We start from the raw sequence: 19,301 nt of genomic DNA on the forward strand, positions 1-19,301 counted from the left end.
AAAAGGAAGAAAAAAGGACCACATGTGGAGGGGGAATGGAGGACAGGGTGAAGGTGTGAGTGGAAGGAAAGCAGCACACGAGGGAAAGAGCAATGAGGAGGCAGGAAAGAAATTCATAATGTAAAGAACATAGTGAGGGTAGGGGTATTGGGCAGTGGGAGAAGTCGATGAGAAAGAGGTTAAGCAGCACACAAGGGAGATAGCAACATGGATGGTGAGGGAGAAGCACATGAGGGAGATAACAAGACGGAGCACAAGGGCAGGGTGTGAAGACCACCAGAGACAGAGTGGATAACACATGGCAGGAGAGAGCAAAAAGGGGAGTGGTGGTGGATCACTGACATAATATCGACTAGCAAAATTATCTGCGAAAAAATATCGACTTTGTATCTACAAACAGGTAAGTACAAAAATATCGAGTAAAAAAATATCGTTTACAAAAATATAGTTTGTAAAAATATCGACTTTATTAAAAACAATGTTAAATTAAATTAATATTAAAAACTTAATTACTAAAATATACTTAAAAATACTTAAATTACCTTATAATAATTAAATAATGAAAGTTATATTAAAAAAATGTACTATTGTTAAAACATATATATATAGTGCCATACTATAATTAAAAAATATCCAATATTATTACCGTAGGATAGCGGAAGTGTAAAAATTACTATTCCCACTCCAGAGAATGCAACTGTAGATAAGGCGTTGGATAGCGTAGAGGTAAAAATTACTATTCCCACTCCAGAGAGTGCAACAGTAGGGAAAGCGTTGGATAGCGTAGGGGTACAAATTAATATTCCCACTCCAGAGAGTGCAACAGTAGAGAAAGAGTTGGATAGCGTAGGGGTAAAAATCACTATTCCCACTCCAGAGAGTGAAACCGTAGAGGAAGGGTTGGATAGCGTAGGGGTAAAAATTACTATTCCCACTCCAGAGAGTGCAACAGTAGGGAAAGCGTTGGAGAGCGTAGGGGTAAAAATTACTATTCCCACTCCAGAGAGTGCAACAGTAGGGAAAGGGTTGGATAGCGTACGGGTAAAAATTACTATTCCCACTCCAGAGAGTGCAACAGTAGGGAAAGCGTTGGATAGCGTAGGGGTAAAAACTACTATTCCCACTCCAGAGAGTGCAACAGTAGGGAATGCGTTGGATAGCGTAGGGGTAAAAATTACTATTCCCACTCCAGTGAGTACAACAGTAGGGAAAGTAGATACTTCATATATTATTTAAAAATATATATATATTAATATCTATAAAAAAATGTATTAAAAGTAATTACCAATTTAATATAATATAATAATTAATTACAAATACTAATTTAATGTAATCATTAAAATTAGTTATCTATTAATATGTATTAATTACAAATTAACAATTAATTAATTAATAATTAAAAAATTACTTAACAATTAAAATCTAATAAATACCAAATATAAATTAACATGTAATTAGTTATAATTAAATTACTTCCCACCCTATTCCCCTATAAACCCACTACAGAAAATAAATTAGTAAAATTAACTTAATTATCAATTAATCAATTTAATAAAATTAATTCTCAATTAAAATGTAATTAAGTACCAAATGACAATTATTTAACAATTAATTAATTATAAATAACACTACATAAATTTACATATTTAATTAATTATAATTAAATTACTTCCCACCCTATTCCCCTATAAACCCCCAACCCGCTACTGAATTAAATTACGCAAAATTTAAATAACATTCAATTCATTAATTAAATTACATTATAACATAAATAAACACTTTTAGCACAAAAAATACACTATAACAAATTCGATATTATTAAATGTTCGATATTTTTATTAACCTATAATATGTACTTCGATATTTTGACTATCTATATTTTAAAATTCGATATTACATTACTTACCTTCAAAACGATATTTTTGATGTCTATATTCTGTCCATTCGATATTCTGTCCAGCCTATATTTTGTACTCGATATTATGTCCATTCGATATTTTGTAGTCAATATTTTGTCTGTTTACCGTGGTGGTCAGGTATTTGGCAGGGGAGAAGCACACAGGGGACAGAGATGAAAAGCACATGCACTCACATGAAGTGCTTACCCAAAAAGAAAAAAATTATTCCCTACAAGTGAGTAGTAGTGGAAGATTAAAAGTCTTCCAATCAAAAGGATAGTAAACAATCTCAGCTCCAGGGAAAAGACAAACACAAGAAGACTAAGGCAAGCCCTTGAATAGGAAGCAAGCAAAAGAGAGTGACAATAACCGCAAGCAATGGCAAGCAATGACCCGACGATAAGCCCACCATAGGTTTTTGGTTAGCCCACAAAATTTCTTCCATAACAAGAAAGCTTGCGCTATCTGGTAGGTGAGACCTAATAATAACAGGCGAGAGAGCAAGAATTTAAGAGATATGGGACCTGAAAACATGAGGGAGAGACCAATAAAAAGAAAGGAGGAGAGGAAAGGAAGACAGCATGAATAAAAGAGGTAAATGAAGGAGGACAGAGAGAGCAAGAAACCAAGTGAGGGAAAAAGAAAAGATAGCTCAATACCTCAACGAAGACACAAGAGCTAGAAGAAGGACACAAATACTAGCACCACACGGTCAATGCTGGACAGAATTGCTGATTTGGAGCCATTGTCTTGTCACTCACATGCTAACAATAAGCATGGGCAGAAATGTGTAGTGACTCCTTGAAATCCACACCGTGGAAAGCCATGCTGCTCTCAATGACACTGTTGCAGGAGTAGGGTGGTGTCAGCTAAACTGGGCTCATTTCACTTATTTTTGTAGTGATAATTTAAAGTGAGCATACAACTACAATGCCATTTCCTAAAGAGGATATGACTTGACCACTCTTGTAACTCTCTTGGTGTCTCATGGAGCTAGTCTAACTCTTTGACAAATCCGTTTTTGGTTCCTAATTCCATGCTGTGAACACTGCGGAAAGCTTTGGGCAATGTATAAAGCTGGTCATACCCTTCTCTTAAAATATTATGGTAGGAATTATAGATGGAAAAAAGCTCGCTGTTACTGCTGTGTGTTCCAGGCGCTTCCAAATTAATTACTCCACAAATGTATCCATATACCATGGGAGGAGTAAGACGAAAATCACATTAACTGTGGCACAGATACAGCTGCAGAGGGCCTGGAAAACTCTGATATATCAAGAAATGACTGATATTTTTCTTAAGAGGTTCTAGCATGCACAAGCCACATTCAAGGAATGGCTAAATATATTATGAGATATATTAAAAATTATTACATATAATTATTTATAAGCAAGTAGTAATCCTGCAAAAAAGCACTTACTCTTTAAATCAATATGGGACAGATGTATCAAAGGGATGTACCTATTCTGTGCCTATGGAAAATGTGTATGTACATATGGCCTTATATCATCAAAGAGTTTGAAAGAAAAGGATGGCTTGCCGCTTTGAAGTAGATAAAGCACAAGTTTCTAACACAAAGCAGCAAAACAAGTGATTCTGCATTTTTCACGCTGGACAATAGCATGTCAGACAACTTGGCAAAAGAAGTATAAGGGACTTGCTCCGCTATGTATACATTTATGGCAAAGAATACGTGGAAACGTGTCCAAATTTGAAAATAAAGCGACTTATTGTCAAGGGACTGAATCACATAAGGTTTCTGTGTGTGTGTGTCGGTATTAAAATTTGCAGAGGCTGATATTAGCACCATATTGTACCACATACTTGCGTGCTTCCTTGTTGCCTATGGCATTTCAATAAATAACATTTGGCCCAGCAAATTGAAAAAGAGGTGACAGCTTGTACACACAAACTGAAAGCAATATTTGGAAATACAAAGTGTCAAAAGCTTTTACAATGTATTCCACTTCTTTCTTTAAAACTGACAAATGTCGAAATAAGTTTAATAAACGCTGACAGGCTGTCCCAGTAATGTAATAAAGTGTTCTATAGTCTGCCCTGTAATCGAGTCAAACACTCCTCTGTCCACTGGCCCGCATCCCATGATGCTTCACTTCATAACAAGTCAACGGTTCCATTGACACGGGGAGGAAATGGCGTCAAGGGAATGAAAGGAAGCTCTCCTCGGGAGCTAGGCTCCGACTCGAGCGCTTAAATTACTTCCTCTTGTAAATGGTTAACTGATACCACATCTGATACGCAGTGGGAAAAAAGTAAGATTGTTTAGGTTCCTGCACGGTATAGGGAATTTTCTTCACTGTTACTTCAAAGCATTTCTCTAATGAAGTCATGTTTCAAGCAGTCGCCGAGACAGCTGCTAGTAAAGCCACTTTGGCTTCTGATCAGAGAAGTTAATAAGTCCCAAATGGCGCGTGTTGGGGGTAAAAGGCCTGAGACCAAAGAGCAATAATGCTTTTAAACATAAAGGCAACAGTTATGTGGCTGGCGCCTTCTGCTGTTACCTTATAAAGAAATTCAATACAAGCGGCTTGCTCTTTTCATTCATCTGTAATGCATCACGTGACACACATGAACCTGAGTTATCTTTATGTTTTTTTATATTTTTTTTTCGAATTTAAAAATGTTTGTGTTATTTTACAATGTGGCCTAAATATTCAGAGGCAATTATTCAACGCATGACTGTGTCTAATAAGAGAAAAGTATTTTGTTGAACGTTTCTCCCCAGTCAAGACTGAAAAGCCCTGATCTCTTACACCTTAACGGTGGCATACAATCTGTAAATATCATAACTAGTTTCTCTACAGGTGCTTCACTATTGAAATATTGAGGAAACAATCAAATTAAAATAAAAAAAATAATAAAAAAAATTGTCATAAAAATACACAAATAAATTAGCTTCAAGTACAAGCTTCAAGTACAGCAACACTTGAAAGTCTGAGTTTATACAAAACAATTTCAAATCTTGATACATTATGCTCCCTATACTCTTTCTATGTAGTTATGTATCTATATACTTATTACTTTACTCCTACGGTAGAAAGGAAGAAAAAAAACTTTCAGACTCTCTCCAATGTATTACTCTGTCTCACCCTATACCGGTCTCAATATATCCTCTATCTCCACTCTCTGACTCATTCCAAACCTCATTCTACTACTTTAAGCTCCAAAATAACCCTTTCTAGACTCCGCCCTCCTCTATCCGTCTGTGGCTTACCCCGTGCCTCGGTTTGAATGTCAATGAGAACCAGTAGTCCTATCAGATGCACCAATGGGCCAGGGGTTAGTTAGCAGAGCAAATGGAAGCGTCGCCAATGGTGACCCAATGATTTGGTGCGGTGTGAGCTCACCCACCTACATCATTCCTCCTGCACTTCCATTAGAAAAATATGGTCCATATTGTTTTCTTGGGCCACATTCTACGAGGTCCTAGTCAACAGACCCAGTGGCATTCACACAGGTAAAGGTTAGTTTTTTTTACATAGTGCATAAATTATACTTTACATTTCAAGATGATGTGTTGCTTTTAAATTAAAGTGGACTCGTAAGTGTGCTTACAAAGTGTTGTGATATAGGAAATAAAACTTTTGAATGCATGTTCAAAGGCAAGTCGAATAACAAGAACACCGAAACTCATTCTTACTTGAGGGATGGAGGTAGATGATGTCTTTCACAGTGAAATCCCTCGATTGGACATGTTTTAGCCAGTCAGCAATTTGACTCAGCAAAAGGACCCAGGCCAGTGCAGGCCACTTTTCCATTGCACAGTGTAGCCTCGCTCATAAAGGCAACCAAGGAGCTATCTCTTTCTAAAAACAAAGGAGCAGAGGCACCTGAAAGACAAAAGGAATTATTAAATTATTACATGAGCTCATTCCTAATATCCAGATCAGAAAACTTCTCCTGAAAATAAGCAGTAAATGTAAGCATGTTCTTTTAGGGGCATTTATACAACCATCAGCTGTGTAGGTTAATCAGGTACAATTGAGAAAAACACATTTCAAATATTTCTGGTAAGATAACTCCAGTTTGACACCCCTCGCCTGAACAGATGCAAGTATGCATCTGACATCAACTGTGCAGGGTCCGATCAACCTTTCACACTTTCAAAGATAATGTGGTAAACATCACTGAGACGATTCATTGAAGTGACGTAATCCTGATTATGTACCAAGTAGAGACCAGACCCTGGTGAAAATATGTAATTGTGCCTAGTTTAGTCTAGGGCCAAATTACTGAACAATGTGACCTATGTGAGACCTGAGCAGAATTTGCTCAGGGGTGGGAAATTTGAGTCATGTGCTAGACAGCAATTGTCTCCTCATAAATTCCATCAAATCAAACCTGCTGACATTTATCGGGGGATACAGTGTGGAAAAGTCTGGTTCTTGTGTAAGTAGATGTGGGATGCACCCTTTTCCACATGTAGTCCCTACTTTTCTCCTGGCATACTCAAAATGTGAGTTATTTGCCACACCTTGTAAATGCATTAGCCAGGCCAATTGTTAATTAGACTGTGCAGTAAATAGACCCTTATTTTTGCCTCACTCTGAATCAGGGTCGAATTCTCTTGAATACATTAGCATTACATAAACGGGGTTCCTGTGACTTCTCTTTTACTGAAAGCTTTAATGGAGATTCCAAATTTGAATGATAGTTTTCCCCATGCCCCGTGCACATGAGGATTTCTTAGCTTTCTCTGGTGCATTTGATCTTATTAAAACATATTTAGTCAGAAGGATCCACGCTGTGCACTCACTTATTTATGATCACTGTGTGAATGGTAAACAATGCATGCTCTTCATAGATAGACTTAGGGAGTGAACCTCACGGGTGCATTTCAAGTGGAGACCGGGAGTCCCGAGACTACAATGCAGTCTCTGACTTCAAAATCCCCAGTCAAAGCAAGGCTGGGGATGGCATAAGTGCAGCCAGATAAAGCTACTTTCTGGGCGATTCTGCCTGCACCTGCACATATTATGGTGATAGATACTGCATAGAACCTGGTGACAATATTTGACATAAGCTGTAAAGATAGCACCGTCGACTAAGGTATCCTTTGTATAGATGCGAGTGGGACCTAAAGGTAACACGTTTTAATTGAGGCTGGTACCTATAAGCCTTCTGAGGTCCATAAGTAACAATTGTTATCAGTGTGTAGAGACTGGACAAATTATAGATTGTGCTGTAATAAGATGGCACCCTGTATGGATAACCCTTTAGATCTGCACATCTGTGGTTTTAAGCATTTTATAAATACTAAACTGCAATTGTTTCAATTTAATAATGAGTCTTAAAATAACTATATTTTACCATAAAAATGAGTGAAGAAAAAAATAAAACAATTAAAGCAATTTTGGAGCTGTACATTTCAGAGCAGTGAACGTGAACTTGATAAGGGTTCACCTAATGCATCATAACTGCTTTACTTGAGCAGTCAGAAATCGTGCTTCTGGGCTTGGTTGATCGCTCAACTCTCCCATTAGATTGGCCTGACAACATAGGACTGCCTTCAATGCCATTTCTACAGAATCTTAATCTGAGTATTATTTCTGACAACAATCTCACTTTCACAGTAACCAAGTGCAGCTCCTAGCATCTGTTTTTAATTCACTGCATCACCCCCTTCCTCTTATTCCCTGAAAGTATAACTTTTATGGTGGTGATGTCACCTGAACCATTGTATCAGCATTCTCCTGGGGTCTCTAAGGACTCTCTGGACAAGGTGCAAATGGTCCAACATCAGGCTTCTTGAAATAGCGGGGTCTAAGGCATAAGTACCACATCATCTCTGGTCAAAGATCGCTCTTCTGGCTCCAAATTAAAGAGAGATCTCACTTTAATACTGTATGTTTGTCCACAAGTCTGGCCACGAACATGCCCCAAGAAATTTAACTAGCCTCTCTCAGCTCGACCTACCTTCAAAACTTCTGAACTAGGCTCATGCGAATCTACTGTCCATCTAACTGTCCAAGTTTAAAAGATCTGATTGCAGATCTTTTCATGTACAACGCTCCACCATCACAAGCTCGCGCACACTTTGTTTGAGATTGAAAAGAAGACTTATTTATGTTTGGAAGAAGGCTCAAAACACATCTCTTTCTTTTTGTGTAAGTGTAGTCCTCAAACTGAGATAAGGTTAAAACACTGCTCCTGCACGGCACTCTCCAATATATATTCTACACATCTTTACTTTGACTGACATTTATTTTTGAAACCTCTACCTTAAAGGATTTTACCCCATTGAAGAAACTTAAGACTTCACCTGTATGGAGACACTGTAGAACATTATTAGAGTATATCTTCGCTTTTATGAGATTGTTGTAGATGCAGGAGTCATTCATTATTATTACAACCCCATGTGCTCAAGTTGCAGCACGCCATGAAAACTGACAAAATTAAAAAGCAAACTTTTCATCGTAAACAAGTCTGGTTCAATTAGGTGAATCTAGTTATATATATTTTTTAAAGGTTTGTCACGTTTTGTGGTTGTTTTTGTAGCGAGGTTTATAGCTTCTCTGCCTCTGTCTCTATCTTATAGAACCTCCTCTTTTGCGTTCCTTCTGTTTTTTGTCATTCATGCTTGACTGGTGTTCCCATGCTTTCTTTCTGCTCGCCCGCTTTTATCTCAGCTCCTGTGGCGTCTGGTGGCCTTGCTCAAAGATATGGTGGTTGTTTTGTATTTTGTTGCTTCAAACTACAATGTCCTATCTTTCTGACCCAATATGTTTGCTGCTCGGATGCTGTTTGTAACTGTACATATTACATGGAGCAGCGTGAACCTGTTATAATACCACTGCTGTGGCATTTAAAACGGATTCACATAAAACATATTTCCATGCACGTGAAAGAAAATAATAATGTCATGATTGCACTGATGGAGATTTATGAGCGACTCCCTGTTTAAACATCAACTGGTGTAAAAGCAAATAAAATTCATTTTAGGATGAAGTAAGCATATATAAAATACACTCACAGCTGTCAGTGCATATGGACTTCACTGTTGGGTCAGTAACTTACACTGTGATGGCCCCACTGACCGCTTTAGCTCACTCTGAACAATGAACATTCTTTTTTTAGGGGAGCAGAGAGGGGGTTGTGGAGAGAGGCGTGTCCTGTTCATGCTGATTCCATCACTGCATGGACTGTTAACAAGACAGCTTACTATGATAAATGATGCGCACGTTTTGTGATATGCGCATTTGTCTACTAAAAATAACACGAGCTTAACCGCCCCAAAAGCCGGCTGCTCCAACTGCACCTCTGCCAGCTGTCGTATGATTATTCATTTCTACCGCTCTCTTTAGAGTACATTTCAATTGTCTTCCAAGATAAGCTCTTGTTTGATAACAATTGGACTATCTACCAGTGGTCGGCGAGCATTAAAAAGAATAGGGAAACTGTGAAGCTGTGAAGCTGTGGGCAAACGAGACGGGCTAAGTGAGCGAGGCATGGCTTAAAAGAATTTCAGCTAGATTCATCAAAGAGCCGTTTTGCGAGTCCTTAATAGCGATTATTAAGGAATCGCTATTAAGGACTTGCAAAACGGGATTCATGTAGGAATCGCTAAATAAATTGCGATTCCTACACATTCCTTATTTGCGATTAGCAAATTGCTAATCGCAAATAAGGAATAACTCCCCATTCATTCCTATGGGCCTAAAGGCCTAAAGGCCCATGGGAATGAATGGGGAGTATTCCTTATTTGCCTAAAGGCCCATAGGAATGAATGGGGAGTATTCCTTATTTGCCTAAAGGCCCATAGGAATGAATGGGGAGTATTCCTTATTTGCGATTAGCAATTTGCTAATCGCAAATAAGATAGCGATTTCAAGGGTGCCAGGGGTGTCCAAAGGACACCCTGTAGCACCCCTGAAATGCAAATTTACACAGGTGTTGCGCACACACATGTCCAAAGGACATGTGTGTGTGTAACATGCAACAGATAAAAATGCACTAAAGTGCATTTTTCTATTTTTTCGCTATTTACCACGAAGTCAGACTTCGTGGTAAATAGCGGCCAAATATTGCGAATTCGCAATTTAAAATTGCTTAATGAATTGCATTTAAGGAATCTCTTATAGATATTCCTTAAATGCAATTCTTCGCAAATATGCGATTTCGCAAATAGCGATTTTTGCATTTGGGATGATGAATCCCAAATGCAAAAATTGCGCTCGCAAAGGGCCAGATTCTCAGAATCTGGCCCCTTTGCGAGCGCAATTTCCTTTCATGAATCTAGCTGTATATTCTGTAACTTTATTCGTCTTTCACCTTCAGGTAACTACATATAAAATGAGGCACAGCTGAAATGAAAAATAAATGCAAATTGAGTCAATCAGTGGGAAAAGCACTGTTGTACATTATAAAAACTCCATCAGTTAATGCACTGCAGAGGTCTGTGTCTGTAACCAGAGAGCCACAGAAGTGAATCCTGGTTGGTGCAGTGGATAACATGGACTTGAGTATGGTTAGTGCTATGAGGCCCCAGTCTGTGGCAGAAAGCACTGTGAATATATGTCTTTATTTTAAACTTGCATTATACACAGTATAAGATAAGCTACTATGACATGCGCAAAGAGGTTTAAGATAAAAAAAATGCTGCCAAAATATAGATTTTAGTTAAACCCAGACTGTACATATTACATTTTTTATACTGCCTTTTAAAAGCACACACATCACGGCTCAGCTGGTAACTACCTTGCAATACCACTCAACAAGAACAAATCTGTGTAATCAGGAAAGGGAAACTTTATGTGATTCCATCAATTTAAGACAATACCTGCTTCCAGGCATGGTTTACATTTGCAGAATAACCAGTTGTGCTCATTTAATTTTCTTAAAGGTAAGGAGGCACCCTGGCGAGAAGGCTTGTTTAGCTATCTGACCCTCCCTCAGGTTCACAGCACAGGATACTCCCTGCTTTACACTTCAGCTGAAGCATTTAAACTCTTAGAATGAACCATTGCCAGGGTAGATGTCTGTTCATAAAAAGTAGGGAACTGTTTCTCTCAAATGAAAAAATTATGGGCACACCGTGCCCCTCAGATCCCACCCACTTTGACCACTGCTATTTATCACCTCACAAACTACCCTAGTACTTGTAATTCCAAAATTGCAATGACATAGAACTATGGGAATGATGTATATGGTTTTTATTTGTTTCAAACTAACCCGAACCTGGAAGAACAGTCATAAGACTGACATAAAAGTATATAAAACCACCGAGGGACATTATGTTGGCTTATGATAGTTTAATACTGAGGAACACCTTCATAAATCTGACCCTTGAAAAGAGGCATGAAGTTTGATCTTCTATCAGTTTGTCTTTCAAGGTTAACAGCCATCAGCACAGCAATTAGGTATGGACACTATCATTGGCAAATAAAACACCCTGGCTCTTAAGCATATGTAAACCTACAGTAGATGCAGTGAAAGAAATCTGAGGTATTGGAAAATAATGTATGTAGTTGTGTGTATGTAGGTGGTATTGTACAGTGTGAACCTCACCGAAAAGCATCATAATGCTGAACAGGGACAAAGGCAAGTCAATGAGTGACAGTGGGTATACCTGGGTTCTAAGAACAGAAGTGGGCTGGGACTGCAAATCAAATACTACTGGTGACAAAGAAGGAAACGAACACATGAAAAGGGCACACTACCAAACCTGACTTTGGCTTATGCTAATATATGTGCCCACTATACTTTTGGGTTCAATACAGAAACATATCTAGCATATTCTGCATCAGCTTTTTACAGTTAAAGAGTACAGGCAGGACACAAAGTAGATAGGATAATTATCAAAGAGAAGACAATCAGGCAGTCCAGTATTTGACTCTAGACAAGTAGGGATAGAAGAAAATGTCAATAACATTTTAAGATAAAGAAATGGAAAAAAACAACAAGGACGTTTTAGGAAAAAAGAATTACAAAAAAACATGACCTGGGATAATCTTCAGTGGCATATCAGAACATAGATAGAAGGGAAATAAAAATCATTTTCAATGACTTTCAATTGGGAATTAGACACAACAGACTAGCAGTTGGTCACTGTGTCTCAACTATATGACCCACAAATGGACAAAGAGCAGGGTAAAATTACTGCCCTTGTATTACTGTAACAGTCCGCAGTCGTCGATAGGTTGATCATGCAAGTTTAGCAGACTATCTGTCAGTTGCCTATCATTGATAAGGCTGTGGCCTGATGGCAATTTCCTCTGGTGGACTTCTTATGCTGTGAACAAAGCACCTCTCAGGTTAGTATATGGTAACGAAACTATTAGATTCTGCATGTCTTAGCCCTTTCACACTTGTTTTAAGGTGTATCTGTAACATTTAGTCCCGTTTAAGTAGACTGTTTCTGCATGTATGAATATATTCGTGCACACGCTACCCAGCTCCATGTTTTCCAGCAATACAAATCTTGAAGAAAAGCTGAAAAATTGAAAAGCTAATGACACCCAGGTGGTCTCAGTGGGGCATGGAGTTTTCCCCCCTTCCTCACCCCTTCATCACCAAAGCCACATTCTTCAACAAGAGACTTACTATAGTGATTATGCCTACTCGAATTGTGCTAACTTGGTTCTCAGTGATTAGCTTATTCGTTGCCTACTTATGCTCCAGAATGCAACTTTTAGGGGGCATCACATATGGTCATATCAAAATATTTTGTAAGACTCGTGAAGCAAATACAAATGAGGAACTACCTTTCAATGTGAAAGCAGTACTGCACTTCATTCTGAAATCTGCGCTACACCAACTTCTAGTACACAGGAATTTATAGGCCCTCTCAAGAGGGTGACATTATTACCTCTAGGATTAATGATGATGCATCAAATGTAACACTCCATAGGATCAAAACTTTCTTTCAATTTTGGGAAAACATAACAGTTCGAACCTATACTGTGCAGTTTTCCTGGACCCTTACAAGATGAAGATCTATAAAGATTTTCTATAATAGTGACTAATTCTACTTCACTCGATAAATCAGTTACCCTCGAGAATCACATTTGCTGTTGAATCCCTATAAGCCGATTCTCCTGGGGATTTTGACTTAGCCTATTGTTAGTACTGTCTGCTGTGTGAAGGCTTTGGGAAGGAAGAGTAAGGACCAGAATGTGTGCAGGCCACATAAATGTTCTATATTGGATATGAGGGGAGTGATAATTTCATGAATGGCAAAGGCATCTGGTAGGAAGCCTGGTAATTGGGTAGCAGCAGGGAAGAACAGATGGGTGCACAGCACAGCCTGAAGTGGGGCAAGGCAGGTCGAACCACTAAGTGAATGAAGTTCATGTCAAGGACCACTATAGATTTTGGAGTCTGGCATTGAGGATGCTGGTGTGCGGATCAGGGGTCACACGGAGCTTGGATCCCAGGAGGTTGTTTTGGGTATCCCAGGAAGGCACTGCAGGCGTGGCAGACAGTCTTTAGGGTCAGATCACACCTTTTAAGCTCCTATGACTAATGGGAGGTGGGGGAGGCTGGTAGGATGAAGATAACAAGTGTGGGCTTTATTGTACAAGGATGTATGCATTTTTTGATACCCACAGTGCAGCAGCTGCTTTTCGGATAGTGCATGCATTTATAAATGGAAGTGAGTCTGGTCTTTGCTAAGGATCGTTTTAGAAGAGAAATTAGCACAGTGCTTGCTGTCTCACGGTGGGGAGCTCCTCGTTAGCATGCAGCATCTCTGCCGTTTTGTTAATTTACAAGTCACTTGTTTTTTGCTCATTACCATCTCAAAGAGGATATCACTCAATCTCACTATCTACATTATATATAGTTGAAAAGTCGAAAATCTGTGGAATCCAGGATACAGAAATTCATGCTGGTCTAACAGAGGTGTTCATGTTATTTCAAAACACATCTGAAGTATGGTTTAGGCAAACCCCCGTTCTCGAAATTCAAAAAAGTACTTTGCTTACATTTTCTCACTTCAGAGAGTCATGGACCAATGCATACCAGAAGAATATTATACGTGCACACAAAAATATATTCTTTGTAATGCGTTTTGTGGTGGCATTGGTTTTCCCAACCGATAATACGTATGCGATAGACCCTGATAAATGAAGCCACCAACAAAAGTTGTCATGGCTGCTTATTATATTTTGAATATTTACAGAAAAAAAATTACAGAAGCTTTCCATGCCAGAGTGTGGTTATTGTGACAGGGCTATTTTTGCCATGCTAATCTGGCACATTTCCATAAGAAGTGCATCACGGTGAAGAAAAAAGTACTGTACATTTCTGGTGGATTAACTTGATTTTGCTAATAGAGGTAGTAGATTGCTATATGCATAGAGAGCTTATACGTTCGGAACGAGCAGTAACATGGGTAACAATTGGGCTGGCTTTGCAAGCACGTAATATATTTTCTTTTCTTTTTTTTCTTTTTATCAGCACAGCAATACGCTGGGCTGGTATGGGCTGGGCTGCTCAGGCACTGGGGCTTTACACACCCCCTTCCTTCAATTGAAGGAAGCCCTCTTATTTATTTTATTACTGTTTAAGGAAGGTTAGCTGAATCCAGAGAGGTGTCTAGACTTGTGAATCCGGCACAAGATTCCTAAATTTGTAAATCTTGTCATAACCTTTTTTCCATAATCAGTTTAATGTTGGGAGGGCCGCTTTGGACCACTCTACAGGGCATGGGTGTCAGGGTGGGCTCACCCTGTCCTTCTTTGCCACTTTTCTACTCCTTTTCTCCAATTCAGTTCTCAGCGTACCCTGTTGGGTAATGGCTGATGCAACATAATTTTTCTGCTAGGGCCAGCAGCAGTAGGGTAGACTATCTGCAATGGATAATGGGAGAAAATGCTTTTTAGTCAAATGGTGTGCCTCTATTGTCTTTAACTAAATATGCAGATCTTCTGTGAACTCATTAATCTGCTGAGGATCTAAGGTTCAACACTCCACATATGTCTAAAGTTTAGCATTCTCATGAGCATACCAGAATACTTTTTAAACACTCATTTCTCGAAATCTACTGGATGGATTTACATTTAAAAAAAGCAAAATCACTGCCCACAAGTTCTAATTTTATGTCAAGTGTGGTGTAATTCCATTCTCTTTCTGTATTGAAGAGCAAATATGGGACTTAAAAGTCAAATGCCACTTTTACTTCCCCACCCTTTATGGCCCCTGCTTGATTAGCCTGCATACAACTTGCCATGAAGAACCCAAATTCGATTATCTTTTCATTGGAGGTGATTTTTTTATTGGGGAGTTTAGTGCAGATTCATCAAATGGCATCATATGTATTAGCAATAAGACTTAGTAAAAAAGCCACCATAAGCAATTAATATTCGCCAATCGTTCAACCTATTCCAATTGACAATTCAGATCAATGGGGCACTGGTAGACCAGCATGACCAGTTTTCGATGGTCAGGCATCGTAGACACCATTTAATTTGTATGGCAGTGGGAGAATTTTTTACTGTGATGCTAAGCAAAATCTGCTCTATGAGTAAACTTAAAATAAAGGTCCACCAGTTCTGCTTTTAAGCACGTTTTGTCCATGTCCATTTTAGAGAGGTAGATATAAGCATCCGCAGGAAATCTGAATAGTAGTAACTGGGGTAATTAAGTGCAAATGAAGTGAACATTGACACAGTTATTCTTGTAATATTCGTAATCCAGTGCCAATTTTCCTGTATGAGTCATGTGTAAATGATGCTGACTATGCGTGAAAGTTATCCCATGAAATTAGGATGTTATTGAGATCAACTACTGCACTTAATAAGGAGATAAAACAAACATTCATCAATCAAGGTACTTTTTCAGATTTTTCCCTACAGTTTTAGAAAATTAACTGAATTCCCATTGGGGCAATTTTTGAGGATGAACACAAATGACACATTTCCCTAACGTGCATATATTAAAAATGTGACATCCAGATTCATCAGTTGGTTCCAATATCCAGCCATCAAAGCAGGAACTACCACATAGATCAAATACATAGTGGACCAACTCCCTTTACTAACAGTATGCCCTCCTCTCCTTCTCAGTCTCTCCATTCTTCAAAAGTCCTGTTCATCTTTGCCCTGGAGCATTCTTCTCATCAAGTCTCATCTCACTTCGTTGTCTGAACTTTGGCTCTATGGATATCATTTTCACATCTGGCTTGATAGTGCAGCTGTCACCAAACCATTTTTGATCATAGAAAAGAACATGTAGAAGCACTAGCTAATGACGGGCTTTGACTCCTCCCACATATTGATTCACTCGTGTACATCTTTTGATTGTGCAAAAGCTGCATGCTTCTGCTTAACCCCTTCGCTGCGGCGGGAATTCCGCCACAGCGCTAAGGGGGCGGGGGGGGAATCGAGCAGCGCTCGCATGCTCGTGACGGAGCCGCTCCGTCACGAGCCGCGGTTGAGCTGTGCTCGTGACGGAGCGGTTCCGTCACGAACGCGCCCGCTCAATAGAACGCGCCGCGCAGGCACGAAATTCGCGCCGCGCAGGCGCGCCGAGCGGGCCATGACGGAACCGCTCCGTCATGAGCACAGCTCAACCGAGGCTCATGACGGAGCGGCTCCGTCATGAGCACAGAAGGGGTTAAAGAGTGCTTATACCTTTGGACTAGTGGTAAGGTTATGCTCAATAGCGCAGGACTGAGTTGTTTAAGGATCTAATTCAGTGATCAAAGCTATCGGCTAAATACTCAATATTTATTACTCAACGTTCTGACAAACGTAGTAGGCCTGAAGTATTTATTGTGAAAATCGTATGCTAAAGCTAATAGACATTTAAAAGTGGATTGCTCGTACACTGTGTTAAAGCTAGCAGAAAGGTACTTTATAGTATGTAATCTCACAGACCACCATAGCAGGCAAGAGTTTTGGTGCTGGTTCTTACCTCTGACAAACCCAGGGGGTAGACTTTTTGCACCATGATAACCCTTGTTAGACCTTTTTAGGAGGACTGTATTTTTTGCAAACTGTAGTTTGGAATATATGTGTAATTCTGTATATATTTGCGTTTTATGACTGTATGCCTGATGGTTGCCTAGTGAAAAAAAAATCTTAATACAGTAGCCCTAAGCTGGTTATGGTTAAGGTTATTGGATTGACTGGTTGGCAGGGAAAAGTCATCTCCAGAGCCATAGGTTTTAAAGATTATGAAAAGTTATGACAATGGCAGTAGGCATAGCGCTTAAATATGACAGTGGGGAATCCTCCTGGTTTTCAATGAGAAGCTAAAGTGGTGATCATATATCCCTGTTCACAAATCTAAAACTTGCCAATTGCTGCTATTAAATCTGGACAAGCTGATGACAACCGTCTAGGTAGGGTCCTGAAAGCTCAGTCTTATTCCATGACTCCTGCTCTAACTCTCCGTAGGCATTGCTCCCAGTGCTTGGAATAAGAGTGTTATAAAACACCAACTGAAGAAACCTACCCTAAACCCTATAGTGGAGACTAACTACGGTTCTATCTCTCTAATCTCACTTGTTGCCAAACTGGGGGAAATATTTTACTCAGTAGTTCTCTAACCATCTAGAAACACCTGAATTGCTGGATGAAACCCCAGTTGACCTATGAGTGTGTAGGGGTACTAAAACTGCTCTAATGTCAGTTCTAAATGATTTGGGGCTGAGCCTGGATGCTGGCCATCTCACTAGACTCATTTTGCTAGCCCTGCCAGAAGCATTTGACACATCATATCATTCCATCCTGCTCGACTGTGGTTAGAGTTGGCTCACTCTGCTTAACTCCTGGTTCTCTTCCTTTTATCAAAATGGAGCCAAACACTTACTCTCGCTCTCCTTTTTATTCTGTTGCCTCCTCACTCTGACAAACCCAGGTGGAGACGATGTGCACTGTGATAATCCTCGTTAGGTATTCTTAAAAGAGGCTGTATGCCAACTGTAATTTTATATATTTGTAATTCTATGGCTCTATGTTGAATCATTGAAGGTTATAAGCATCATTGGTTCATCGGGAGAAGTTATGTTTGATGTCACAGTTCTGGTATGGTATTTATAAAAGGTTAAGACAAAGGCAAAAGATCTGGCTTACCTATTGTGATATGTATTTGTGGAAGCCAGTAGGTCTTTAAGGGTGGATTGATGTTACAGTGTGTTAAAGGCTGTAGATTGGTAATTTGTTACATGTAATCTCGGAGGATACTGTAGTAGGCAAGAGCTTTGGTTTTGGTAAGCCACGCTGAGAAACCCTAGAGATAGAAGATGTTTACTGTGGCAATCCTTCCTAAACTCTCTTGGGGGTGTTGCATTTTTTTAATCAGTTGCAATTTTACGTATTTGTAATGTAATGACTGTATGCCAGATAGATGCCTTTTGGAAAAGTTTGTGAAAGAGATGGAAGTATGGAATTGGTTATAATCACAAGACAATTCTAAAGGATATAGGCCTGACTGGTTCATTGCAAAACGTTATGTAAGATGCCATAGGTTGATCTGTTGTCAAAAGGTATGACAAAGGCATGAGGTCTGACACATTTCCTATGATAAGCATGAATTAAAACTAATAGGCTTCAAGGGGTAACGATTACAGCCTTTAAAAGCCTGTAAACAGATATTTTATTACATGCCATCTCACTAATTACCTTAGTCTGCAAGGGTTTTGTTGTGGATCACCACCTTTGACAAACTCTGGAGGTTAAAGGTTTGCACTTTGACAATCCTTGCTATTAGTAAGATCTGAATGGTTTAGTTGTCTGCTGTCTCTTGTAATGAAAACAATTCAATAACAAATATGTACATATAAATATAAATACATGCTTATACATCAATAGTGGGGGTTTGGATCAGTACTCTTTCACCACTAGTCTATTTAAATGATTGATCTCACTCAGCTTCCATTTAATAAATCATAGAGCATGGGTCATCCCAATTCAGACACTGGTTCTGTTGCCCTATGGGTGAAGGCATGTGTGTGATCACTTGATCGCCTCCAACTGAATATGAGAGGACGTCCAGGCCACAGGTGGTTGGCAAGTCCATTAGTTTTCCATTTTCTCTTTTTATATGTTTCCTTACATGCTGCTCCTTTTTTTATTCATTAGATTTGGACTGCACATTGCAGCTTCCAAGACAGTGCTTCTGGGCCATTAACTTGCTGCTCATTTCATCTGTACAGCACCACAACCCACATGGCCACTGCTTCTAAACCGAAATGCCAACTTTGAATGGTATAGTCGTTAGTGCACCATTGTTTATCATTGTAAGATGGCCAACGGATTGCTCCTAAACATGGTGTACACGTTGAAACAATGCACTCCCTGTTCAAAACCGTTGCAAGATGGCTGCCTGCTGCTATGTTTAATTTTATTTTTTAGTGCAAGCATACTCTTTAGGTGACAGCAATCTTTTTCTCTACTTTTCTTGTAATTGACCTTGATTTTTAGACAAAATCTTAAT

At 39.2% G+C, this 19,301-nt stretch overlaps 1 protein-coding gene across 1 annotated transcript in view; it reads right to left on the reverse strand.

The window, feature by feature from the left end:
• Window positions 1-19,301, reverse strand: part of LYPD6 (LY6/PLAUR domain containing 6) — a 246,790-nt gene that overhangs the window by 54,363 nt on the left and 173,126 nt on the right. The window contains exon 3 of the mRNA XM_086957252.1: window positions 5,560-5,749. Within this exon, the coding sequence (XP_086813378.1) occupies window positions 5,560-5,677 (118 nt within the window). The 5' untranslated portion in view covers window positions 5,678-5,749. The remainder of the gene's footprint in view (window positions 1-5,559; window positions 5,750-19,301) is intronic.

This window comes from Lissotriton vulgaris, chromosome 2_1 (genome assembly GCF_964263255.1).
Source record: "Lissotriton vulgaris chromosome 2_1, aLisVul1.2, whole genome shotgun sequence".
In the NCBI taxonomy this organism is placed as follows: domain Eukaryota; kingdom Metazoa; phylum Chordata; class Amphibia; order Caudata; family Salamandridae; genus Lissotriton; species Lissotriton vulgaris.